Here is a 12,214-nt window from a genome sequence, read left to right as displayed (position 1 = left end):
TTTCGTACCAAGGCCTTCACCCCACGGGAGGAGAAAACCTCGTGGGAGCCGCCTTCTCTCTCTGCCTGGTTCGGAACCATTTTGGGGCTTTTTTAGCTGTCGTTCACCTGTTTTGCACGGGAAGTCTCAGCCTCGGGGCGGAGGCGTTTCCTTTGCAGGCAGCGATTCTTCTGAGAGTTGTCACTGTTTGATATTTACTTCTAAAAACCACAAACCCTCCGTTTTCCTTCTCATTTTGCCCCCGTGCTAAAAATTCATGGGTTTTACCCCAACTTCCTGGCTGGAAAACCCCAAGCACTGCCCCAGTGGTTTCCCATCCCCAAATTCATGTTTGAAACCTCTTTTTAATTAAAAAAAAAAAAAAAAAACAAACACAAAAAAAAGACTTATCACTTCTTAACAACAAAAAAAAAAAAAAAAAAAAAAAGAGCAAACACCAGAGGTGATCCCGGCGCTCTTGATCCGAGATAAAGCCGGGCTTATCTGCCGGGCGATTAGGAGCACACCTTGGCTTGTGAAAGCCCAGGTGAAACGGGGATAAAAGCTGGGAAGGAGCGGGGCCAGGAGCGTGTGTCAGACGTTATCTGCTCTTTCTCAGAAGAGCTCAGGTATTTACACTCCGATAACCTCCGGGTCCCAAAAGAGAGGAGCCGTCGGTGCCTCGTATTTCAAAAACCTGATAAGGGACTGAAAGATGTGGAGCCTCCAAGAAATGTTATGGAAAACAACCCCACGCTGCTTTTCTTCTTCTCTTTCTCCCTCCACAGCCCCCCTCCCTCCCAAAAAAAAAAAAAAATTATTGTTCAACAGGGAAATTCTGGAAATTATTTATGGAGGGAAATTCTTTTGGCCCCGGAGAAGGAGATGGAGCTTTGAGGGTGGAGAAGAGGAGAAGAAATGCTTTTTGTTATCCCAAAATTTGGGCGTTTTTTGCTGCCTTTGATCTGCCACTCCGGCGGATTCCTCCCTATCAGCAGATCAAGGAGAATTTTTATCTTGCTGGGAGCCCTGGCGTGGCCGCTGCTCTTTTTTATTAAAATCCCCTTTGCGGTGATACCGGGAGAAGTTTCGCAACCCTCTCTTGTCTGCCTGGTGGAACAGACAAGAAAAATTCCGGGTTGGATTTTTGGGGTTTTTTTTTTTTGATGTTCTGGATGTGCTGGCGAGGAAATGTCCCCGGAATGTTCCCCCCTCCCACCCCCCGCCGCCCCTCTGAAGTGGCCACATCATAGAAGAGGATTTACAAAAAGCAGAAATTCAGGAATGCTGCGCTTATCTGGCAGCAGGAAAGCAGGGAAAAAAAACCCAAAAAAACCCTGATTTTGCTGCTTGACTTTTCCCCAGCTGGCGGAAATCGGGAGGGAACTTTCTCTGATCTTATGCAAAGGGAGCTCGGCAGATCTGAGGGGCAGCAGGAGCCAAAAAATTAACAAATAAATGAACAAACCCCACCGCAAGTGGGTCTGGCCCAGGCTGGGGATCAGGGAATTGCTGGGTTCCCGTTCCTGGAAGGGAAGGGGAAAAACTTCCCTGGGCATTCCCCCACCTTGGGAATAAACACGGGGACTCCTCCTCCCTTTGCCCCTCCCTGAACCCTCCACAAAATCTTCATTTAGGGCGCGAGAATGAGAAAATTTGAGGGTTAAACCCAGCTCTGAATGTAAACCTCGAGGGCTAAACGCAGCTCTGGATTTAAAAGTGGAGTTAGACTCAGCTCTGAGTTTAAAATCTGAGGGTTGGACACAGGCCTGGATTTAAAATTTGAGGGTTGGACCCAGCTCTGAATTAAACACTTGAGGGCTGGAGAAAGAAAAGAAGGAAGGGAAGGGGAAATAAAAAGAAAAGAAAAAGAAAAGAAAAATAACGTAAAATATAATAAAATTAGAAAAGAAAAGAAGAGAGAAGACAAGGGAAGAGAAGAGAAGAGAAGAGAAGAGAAGAGAAGAGAAGAGAAGAGAAGAGAAGAGAAGAAGAAGAGAAGAGAAAAAGAAAAGAAAAGAAGAGAAAAGAAAAGAAAAGAAAAGAAAAGAAAAGAAAAGAAAAGGAAAAGAAAAGAAAAGAACAACGTAACATAAAATATAATAAAATAAGATTAAATTAAATAATAAAATACAAAATAAAATAATGAAATAAATAATTCAAATCCTCCCCTAGAAGCCTTTTTATAACTTTATGGGCAGCCAACCTCCGCAATGGAGTCTCCCAACGCAGCTCGCGACTCCATAAATTCCCAATCCATCATAAAAAGAGGCAGATTAAAATAATTTGTATCAGTAGGGGCTGATTTAGAGCCCGGCTCCTCATCCATCAAGGAGATGCTTCCACTCGCCAGCGGATTTCTCCCAACTCCGCCAAATCCATCAATAACGAGGAGAAGGAGCCTTTCCGGAGCCGATGGACAAAGGGAAAAGCGGGAATTCGGCCTCGAAAAAGTCTTTTCCTGCAAAAAAACCCTCCAAAAAAATAATGACGGGAGGGAGATTCGGTTGGAGAATAATTTAGGATGAATTTTAATGTACGGAAATAACATTTTTATTGGGTTGGTTTTTGTCTTTCCGGTGGGATCGGAGGGGATAAAACCTTAAAGGAGGGAGGGGTTGGGGGTGAAAAAAAAGTGGGAGGGGGGAAAACCCGAAATTTTCCACCAGGGAATGATATATCCTTTAGAAAACTGCTACAGCTGGTGATGCTGAGGGGGAAATTCCAATTTTTCCCACTTTTCCCAGTTTTTCGGACCGGGAGGTGCCCGGGATCTGCAGGAAGGGGGAGCCGGGGCTGTCTCAGCTCCATCAGCATCGCCCCAAATCCGTTCTGGGAGCGTTTCATCCCCCAAAAATCCGCGTTTCCCTGGAATTAGGAGAATTTTCAAACCTCCCCGGCTGCTGGGAGCAGCTTTTATTTTCTCCGCTCCGCCGGGCGGGGTTTAAATGTGAATTATCTGCGATCCTTCCGCAGGAAACACAATTAAAAAGCCATTAAAAAAGCGTTTTTCTCCCATCCTCGCCCGCAATAAACGAGTTTCCGCGGTAAATCCGTGGGTATTTGACACCCTAATGGCAGCAAAAAGGGTGGAAATCGGGAGCTGCGTTCCAAATCCCGCCGCTTTTCCTGCCGGCAATTCCAAGATTTTCAGGTGTGGCGCGTTCAGGGGGACTCAGACAGAGAAACAGCAGCTAAAAAATAAAATCATTCTTTTTTTTTTTTTTTTTTCCCAGCCGGGTAAAATAAAACCGAGGTTAAAAGCCAATTATTTTTAATTTTTGGAGGATTTTTCCCCCTCTGGAATACGGGAATTCCTTAGGAAAGGCGTTTTTTGGGTGGTTTTGCTCTTTGAGCTTGGCAGGAGCTGGGAATTCCGAGCTCTTAATAAAAGTGGCGAGGGCAGGGAGAGATTTTTGCAGCCTTTTTTTGGTGCCAACCTCTAGATTTGAAATAAAACCTCGGGATTTCCCTCTGGAAAAGCCGCTCCTCGCTGTCCTCCCGCTTCTCTTGCTTTTTCCAACAACAACAACAAAAAAACCTTGGAAAATCTGGACTAAAAACCCACGGGGGGCTCCAAGAAGCCGCTGGGAAACCAAAAAATTCGGGTGGAATTGGTGGAAAAAGGGAGAAAATAAATAAAGGCAGAGTGAGGTGAGGTTTTCCCAAGGTAAGATTAACTCCAGAGGAAAAACCAGGAGAATCCCGTGAGATTCCCCCCAAATTTGGGAGTTTTGCCTCAAATCTCAGCGGATTTGCGTTGTGGGCTCTTCAAGGGAGCTCGCGCCTGGTTTTAAAGGGATCCCTGGCCGGGATTTTTTGGGAATTCTCTGGGAAAGGGCCGCAAATTCCCAGCACAAACCTCCCTCGGAGCTGCTCCCAAAGATGGGAATGCCCTGCAAAGGCTCCCAAGTTTTTTGGGGACAAACCCTGCTCTTCCTGGGACCCGCCAGCTCTCAGGGAGGAGCTGCCGATCCCAAAAACCTCTGGAATTCTTTTGGCCAGCCAGGCAGCGGCGCTCCAGGAGAATCTCCTCACCTTTACCTGGACAGGGACAAATTCAGCTCCTGCCGCATCCCTGGCACCGTCCCCAGGTGACCCCGCTGCCCTCAAGAGCCTCACGGGGGAAGATTTCCAGTTATCAACCCAATTTTTCCCTCATTCCGACCAATTTGGGGGGTTTCCTTGTGGTCCCGATTTCTTTTTTTTTTATGAATTCTGCCGCGACCCCGCTGCAATATTTCCAATTTCCATCCAACTCAGATAAAAACCTCTCGCAAGCGCCTTTTGCTGCCGTTGCCGAGGCAGATTTCAGCTCCCTTCCCTTGTCACGGCAGCAACCAACAATTTCCTTCACTTTGGCTTTGAATCCCCGGTCCTCAGACCGTTTTTTGACCGAGAAATCCCCGATTTCTCTCATTCACAGCCAGCCACGGAGACGCGCGCGTTCGACGCTTCAGATAAATATCAGATACAGATAAAAACACATCTTTTTTTCCCCCCCTCCTGCTGCGGCTTTTATGACCTCGGGGTTGTCCCACGGGCACAGCGAACGCCCGTGAACTCTCCCCCTCTCCCTGCGCGTCCTCCGCGGCCCCATTATTCCTTTTTTAACCCCAAATAATTTTTCAAAGCGGCTCCTCGGCCGAGCGGCGGCCCCGGGCGTGACCCTCGGGCCCGGCTTTGGGTGAATTCATCTCGGGCTGAACTTTGCGTGAACCGGGGGCCGAGGGGAAGGGAAGGGGACCCGGCAGAGCGAGGCAAGTCCTGAGCAAACCCATCAGGCTGAGTAAATATTGAGCGAATCCATGGGATGGAGCTGTCGGAGCCGCGGGAAGGGTGGGAGAGGCCTCCGGAGAGCCAGGAAATGTTTTGTCCGCGATTGTTCCTCCCATCCTTCGCCCCCCAGAGCGCGTTTCACCTGCCCGGGAGGTTAAAATGAGGCTGCTCGGCGCTGAAATTTCGGTGTCGGGGGTGAGGGGCAGCGGGGTGAGCGAGGGGACAGCGCCGTGGGGTGACCCAGGAGCTTTTCATGGGGTCAGCAGCTCCCAGGTCTTAAATCCCAGCGCCTTAAACCCGAGGATTTCAGTCCAGGTGACCCCCGCGGCATCAATCCTGCAGGATGAATATTCTCAATATTTGGGAGAAACGCTGCTAAATACACAAAATCCAACTAAATCCGTGCCCGGCTCCCGGGATCCCAGGATTTCGGGATGCCAGGATCCAGCCCCGCGGGGATGGGGGGCAGGGAACATCCCTGGATGTGCCAGGCGGGATCTGAGGGAGCTCCCCTCACCCCTGCCTGGTTCTCCAGGGATGTCGGGGACACCCAAAACCACGCTCGTGTCAAATTTTCCAGAAAATTGCCCCTGGATTACCTGATTTGGGGTGTCCCGGCTCCCTGGCAGGTGCCTGGGCACCTCCCTGCCCTGCTGCCTCTGGATGGACCCAACTCCTGTCCCAGCTCCAAACCCCTCGCTGAGAATGTCTCCCCCTCATCCCGCTCTGGAAAAAGGGTGGCCCCTGACCCATTTTTGGGGTGTGACACGGCTTTGGAGGAACCCAAAAGCCTCCTTTGCCCTCTTCTGCTCCTCCTCAGGGCTTCAAAGGCTTTTAGGGCCGGCGCCAGCCCAGCCGAGCCACGGCCGAGTCCCTGAAGGGGACGTTTTGTCCCCAAACAGGGACCCGCAGGATCTTCACACCTTCACACCAAGGAGGAGTTAAAAGCAGCCCCCAAAGTGGAGTTGAAAGCGAGGAGCGATCTGCCGGCTATTATTATTATTATTATTATCATTATTTTTATTTCTTTTTTACCACAATGTCCTCTCGCAGGATCAAAAGGGCCTCGCGTGGTGAGAACAAACGCTCCGGCGAGAAGAGAAACATTTCACACCCAGGGGCGAGGAACAGATGGCCCCGGAGCTCCTCGGGTCCGCTCTGGGGACAGAGCCACGGCAGAGGGGGACCCTCGATGTCCCCTCGCCTGACCGGGGACCGCAGCCCGGGCTGCCGTAAATCATTCACACCGCGCCCTTCCCTCAGCCGGGAATTTCCCCTTCCTTTGGGATATTAAAGGGATAAATCTCCATTAGGACGTGGCTGAGGGTGTGAGGGTGTGAGGGGGGGTGGGGGACTTGGGGTCGTTTTCCTGCTCATGAAAAACGCAGGGAGCCGCGGGAGGACACCTGGAGACAGGGAATACGTGGAATATGTGGAATACGTGGAATACGTGGAGTATGTGGGATATAAAGTGTCGTGTACCATTTGTATAAAACAAAGAGATGGGTGTAAATGAAATACCTGTGATAAACCCAACCAGGGCAACGAGGCCAAGTCTCGACTGAAGCTCCTGCCCGATCTTCCCACCCGTTCCCATCCCACATGGATGCACCTGCGCGCGTCCCGAAATCCCGGATCCCGCTCTCCATCGGCTCGGATGTCCCTCAGCCCTTCCTAGGAGCAGCTGCCCCCAGCCCAGGCATCTCCAGCCGCGGCTGTCCCGGCGTGGCCTTTCCGGGCGGCTCCCGCTGCTTCCCGGGCTGCGTTTGGGGCTCCTGGGACAAAAGGGAGCGTGAGAAACTCCGGGACGGGGGAAAAAAGGGATGAGCCGGGAGCGCTGCTGGCTGTGAGAGCGAGGAACACGGCCCGGCAGCCCGGGGGGGGTCCGGGACCGGGCTGGGGGGCCCCGGGGGGTTCCGTGGGGAAGGAAGGACGCGCTGGCGGCGGCTCCGGGGGATCTTCCGGAGGATCCCTTTGAGTTTCAAATGGGAGCTGGGAGCCTTTGTAGTGCCCGACGCAGCGGTGCCCTGCTTTTCATCCCTCCCTTGCCGCTCTCCTCACCTGGGACCGGGCCTAATCCCGGGCCTAGCCCGGTCGCCATCCCGGTTCCAGCCCCGTGGGAGCAGCGCAGGGCACAGAGATGCTCGGGCGCGGGGTTTTTTTTTTTGGTTTGTTTTGGTGTTTTCCCCCTGACCTTTTGCAAACCGCGACTCTAAGAAAACCCCCTTTTCACCTTTTCCCCTCTGGTTTTTTTTTTCCTCCCCCTCTTATCTCTGAGCTAATTGGGCACTCTAAAACCTTTTCTTCGGGGCCAGAGGAGTGTATTAGAGCGGGGAAGATTTTATCTGCGGGGGCAGAGCGATGCCCAGGGCCCTGCAGCAGCGCCGGGGCCGGGCTGCAGCCGCAGCAGGTACTTCCCTCATCCCTCATCCCTCATCCCTCGTCCCCCTGCCTCCCCCGCCGAGGAGATTTGCAAATTTGCCCAAGCCCGAACAATGGCTCCTCCTGGCAGCTCCTCTGTTTACTTGTTTAGAAATCCCAGAGGCGTTTCGAGGTAAAAAGGTCAGAGCTGGACCGGGCCCGCTGTTGCTCCCTCCCCGCCGGCCCCGCTCCGTCCCTCCCTGGAGGTAAAACCGGGAGGTTTTATTTATTCTCTGGAAAATCCCCGTTTAGGGCTCGCCTTGGGGGAGCTGAAGGGAATAAACCACATTTGACGCTTCGTTTCGGGGTTTGAGGCGCGTAAATTGTCCGGAAAAGTCAGGAACTCCTCCCGTCCCCACCCCGAGCCCGTCCGGGGTTCTGTGGCAGCTCCAGGGATGCAGAATTCCCGGAGTTTCCACACCGAGGATGATTTTCTGCCCTCGTCAGGCCTCGCTGCGCTGGGAAATGAGCGGAGAACCCCACGCCGGAAGGGTTTTTATCCCTCCTGGCTTTGGGAAGCCAGGCCCGATCCTGCAGATGCCAGGGCGGGGCTCGGGGTGCGCCCGCAGGAAAAGGGATCGGCCCCTTTGTTTGGGAGCTTTGGAAGCAGCCGGAGACTCCTTCCTTCCTTCCTTCCTTCCCTCCTTCCTCCTTCCTTCCTCCTCCCTCCGAGCTCGGGCTGCCCCCGCCCCGCGCCCCGCAATTCCCAGAGATTCCCATCGGGTTGAAAAGCCGAGAGTTGCGGAAAAAGTCAACTTTATTGGGCTGAGGTAGTTCCATGTCGGGGGAGGGAGCGGGAGGGGGAACGGGAGGTTCCGCTGGAGGAACCGCTCGGGTTTGGCCGATAATTCAAACCATTTTTAACAGCACTCGCCCTGGTTTTCCCTTCTCGAACTCCTCGCGAGGGAGGCAGGGAGGGCGTTTGGGTTGGAGCGCGGCTTTATCTGGCTCTGATAAGCCTGAGAGGGTGCGGGGTGCGAGGAACGCGCTCCGAGCTTTGAGGCTGTCGGGAGCACAAATAAATCGCGGCCCCCCCGCAGCCTTGTCCCCATCCACCCTCCTGCGACAGCCCCAAAAGCCCCCGAGCTCAGCCTGGGCTCCTTTTCTCTGATAACACAAATCACACTTTCCCCCCCGCCCCGCTCCTTCCTCCTCCGCCGGCAGCAGCAAAAATCGCGTGGACAACAGCAACAAAAAAAAAACCCTGTAAAGCAGAAATAGTGCAAAATGGGAGCAGAAATTTCCTTTTTTTCTTTTTTTTTTTCCTCTTTTTCCTCGGGGTTTTGGTCTTTGCAGAGGCCTCGAGCGTCTTGGGCACCTCAGGTCTCGTTCCAAGATACACAAACAGGAAGTAAAAGGGAAAGGAAGGGGGGGAAAAAGATGCCCAAAACTTTCTTTCCCCCCCTTTTTTTTTTTTTTTTTTACAATCTCATAAGGAGGAAAAACGCATCGAGCGAGGGATTCGGGCAGGGGGAGGGGGGAAAAAAAAGTCGTTGTGCGCGTTTTTCAAAAGGGGGGAGAGAACTAAATTCGTTTTAAAGTTTGTCTGTAGTTGAAAGTGCAGTTCCTAGAGGGGAGGGAAGAGGAGAAACGTCCCTGAGACACAGAAATTGCTACGGACACAGGACACGGCCGCTCCTTGGGAGTCCAGCGCTTTCCAGAGGGGCTATAAATTAAGAGAGAGAGATGCGAGCGGGACCATCGGTGTCCCACGCGTGGGGACGGCCGGGGATGCTCGGAGGGACGCGCGGCTCCCCTCCCACGGGGTCGGGGCTGCGCGTGGGGGGCTCGTGTTCCTGCGGGGGGGCTCCGCAGCCCCTCGGGGACAGCCCCGGGCCGAGGTTTCAGGAGGAGCCCGAGCTGGGGGAGGCCTCAGGGGAGGTGCAGTTGGACTGATCCGAGGCTTCGGCCGCTTCCTTCGCCGCCCTGCAGGCAGCGGCCGGGGCGAGCCCTTCCTTTTCCCTCTTCTTCTGCTTCATCCGCCTGTTCTGGAACCAGATCTTGACCTGGGTTTCGTTGAGCTCCAGGGTGGCGGCGATCTCCACCCTGCGGGCCCGGGTCAGGTACTTGTTGAAGTGGAACTCCTTCTCCAGCTCCGTCAGCTGCTTGGTGCTGAAGTTGGTGCGGATGGCGTTGGGCTGCCCCAGGAGCCCGAACTCGGACGTTTTGCCTGCGAAGGACCCAAAAACACCAGGGCAGGAGCGGCCGGGGGAGCCCTCTCCCTGTGGAGCCTCCCCCGCGCCCCTTCTCCCTCCTCCTTCTCCCTCGCCCGCGGCTCCGCGCTCCCTCCCGGCTCCTCACAGCCACCCCCGGCTCCCATCCCGGCGCAGGCTCCGCTTTTCCCCTTGGAACCATCCCTTGCATCCTCCCGGAACCCGCGGGAGCGCTGGACGTGCGCGGGAAGGGGTGGAAGGGGAGGGAGAGGGTGATGATGGCGGGGGGAGGAGGAGGGAAGGCCGTGATTTAAGGAAGATCGTGGGGAAGGAAGTTGAACAATAGAGGAGGGGATGGAAGCCACGGCTGCGGAAGGAGCAGGAAGCGCCGAGCGTTTCCTACTCCGAGCTGAGCTTAACTCAGCCCTGGGCCTGCGGGAAGCCGAGCTTAGGGACGCTCCATCGGATGCGGCTGGCAAATCTCTGTGTGGGGTTTAAAAAGAAAGACCCCCAAACCCCAAACGAACGCAACCCAAACCCAAAGTCCAGATCCCGCGGAAGGCAACATTTCCCGGTCCCCCACCACCCCGGGGTGGGGCCCCTGTCCCCAAACTCACCTGTTTTGGGGGGGTTCCTCTTCACCCTCATCCAGTCGAAGGTCTGCGCCGCGCCGGCGTTGGGGCACGGCTCGGGGGGGCCCGGCGGCTCCTGCTCCTCGTGCAGAGAAGGCGAGAGGCCGCCGTAAAGGCCGGGCAGGTACCCGGGCTGCTCCTGCCCGAACAGCGGCTGCTGCTGGAACTGCCCCGCGGCCCCGCAGTAGCTCTCGGCCAGGCCGGATCCCAATCCCGTGCCCGAGGGATACCCGGCCGCTTGGAAGTACGGCCCGTCCGCGTCCTGCTGGCCGAGGTAGAGCTGCTGGTGGCCGTAGCCGGGGCCGCCGGCCTGCGCTGGGTAGCCCGGGGTAGTCCCAGCGAAGGGGCCCGAGCGGCCGCAGGAGGGAGGGTGGAAGCTCTGCTGGGGGAGATGCGCGACAGCGGCCGCGGTGCCCGGCAGGCCGAAGCTCAGAGTGTCACTGCCGGGGCTACCTGAGCACGGGGGGAAGGAAGGGGAGCCCGGCTCTAAGTGGTGGTAGGCGCCCGTCCCGCGGTTACAAATTGCGTACTCTAAGAAGGAGTTCATCCTGGTATTGTCCATCTGCCACTGATGGAGGAGGGTCAGCCTGTTTTGGGGGGGATCCCGCCTGCCCTACAACCTTTGGGTAGTATGTCAAAGCTGTAAAACTTCCTTCCAGGCATCGCCGGCCCGCGAACCCCGCAGCCCTCGGCGGGGCCGGGGGGGACCCGCGGGCGGGGCGGGCACGGAGCGGGCCCAGCCCAATGAGCGCGGGGCTCCCGAAGTTTGTCCCAGCTCCGGGCTCATCCATCAAGGGCCTGACATTTGCATGACAAAGGGGCTTCAATCAAACCCTGCCCATCAATCTGATAACAACACGGACGCGTCAAAATCTTTCCTCAAAGACTTTAGAAGAGAGCAGCGAGGTGGGGTGCGGGGAGGTGCAGAGGGGCTGGGGGAAGGATTGGAATGACCCGCGAGTGTTTTAAGTGCTAAAAAGGCCCCCGAGTTATGCGAGGAGCCGATTTCAGGCAGAACTTCCCCTCGCCCCGACTTAAAAAGGTTTTCCCCGATGCCGGCTCCGTGTGAGAAAGAGAAAAGAGGAAGAGGGGATGGGGAGGTGTGACCGCCCTGCGCCCATAAACACAAAGGGATGCTCTTTTATTCACTTGGAAAGTCTTCCCGACAAAGTGCCTTGGGTCGCGCTTGGCCTTTTCCGGGATGAGGAGTCCGCTAAAAGCTCCTAAGAAAAATCCGCTCCATTTTCGCTTTAATTTCGCCACACGGGCTTTGTGTCCGGGGTAAAAGCACCGTAATTAGATCAATATTCTAATGAGGCGGCGAAATAAAGTTACGGGGAGACAGAATGGCTTTTGTTGGAGCGATGCCATGGCCCGGCCTGGCAATTACGGGAACGGAACTGAAACCGATCCCCGTGTCCGCCTCGGGATCTGCCCGTCCATCCACGCACCCGCACACTTCCTACCAACACCAATTTCTAGGGGTTTTAAGCAATTGTGGGGCACTAAGCTCGGCTTTGCTGGTTTGATCTCGGCTCGGATGCGCGGCCAGGCCGGAGCAGGGTCCGGCTGAGGAGGAGGTGGGCAGAGCCGGCCTCCAGCCCGGCCACTCGGGCGCTCAGAGAATGGGAACATAGGTAGGCAACATTTATTTACTTGTTGGCGGAAGGGAGACAAGAGCACCCAACAATCCGACGCCCACAGTCATTTGTTACTTGTCAGGATATTTACTGCTCGGCCACACTCCCAGAAGGACCAGGAGGGCTCTGCTCCCTCTCTCTCCTCTCTCTCTCTCTTTTACCCCAGGCCAAAAGTTCACTTTGAAAGGCAAACCCGCGTCCTTTCGCTGCGAGCTTCGGCTGATGCAACACGTTGGGGGAACGTTTGCTGAGAGATTCCAGCCCAGGCAGCCCCGGCATCAACGTTTTCCCTTCCTTCCAATCCCTCCCCCGAAGGAAAACTCGACTTTTAGCCAGTTGCAGCTCCCATCCTTCAATAAAAAAATAATAATGAACTTTTCCAGACCTGCGCGCCCATTTATTCATTTATTCCGCCGACTTTGCTGATGCTGAGAGACTCGGGAATAAAACATTTTGGGTTGCAAACGCTCTCCAAAACTCTCTGCCTCCTTCTTTGCATAAAGTGAATGTAAAGATTCAGAGCAACTCTCCCGTCGTTCCCCTCGCAAGAGAAATCGATTTCTAATTTGATTCCTTTTATATTTCGTTGCGTCCGCGTTTAAATGGATGT

At 54.8% G+C, this 12,214-nt stretch overlaps 1 protein-coding gene across 1 annotated transcript; it reads right to left on the bottom strand.

The window, feature by feature from the left end:
• Nucleotides 1-8,579: 8,579 nt before the first annotated feature.
• HOXB1 (homeobox B1) lies at nucleotides 8,580-10,979 on the bottom strand. The gene is made up of 2 exons (XM_042017858.1): nucleotides 9,950-10,979; nucleotides 8,580-9,349 (listed from the first exon to the last, which is right to left on the bottom strand). Exons 1-2 carry the CDS (start codon nucleotides 10,524-10,526, stop codon nucleotides 9,024-9,026), a joined length of 903 nt encoding a protein of 300 aa, XP_041873792.1. The 5' UTR covers nucleotides 10,527-10,979; the 3' UTR covers nucleotides 8,580-9,023.
• Nucleotides 10,980-12,214: the final 1,235 nt, after the last annotated feature.

Source organism: Corvus kubaryi, unplaced genomic scaffold (assembly GCF_017639235.1).
Source record: "Corvus kubaryi isolate FWS band 111438036 unplaced genomic scaffold, C.kubaryi_AGA036_p1.0 123, whole genome shotgun sequence".
NCBI lineage: Eukaryota > Metazoa > Chordata > Aves > Passeriformes > Corvidae > Corvus > Corvus kubaryi.
The sequence above is the reverse complement of the archived record's forward strand: the minus strand, read 5'-3'. Positions and strand labels throughout refer to the sequence as shown.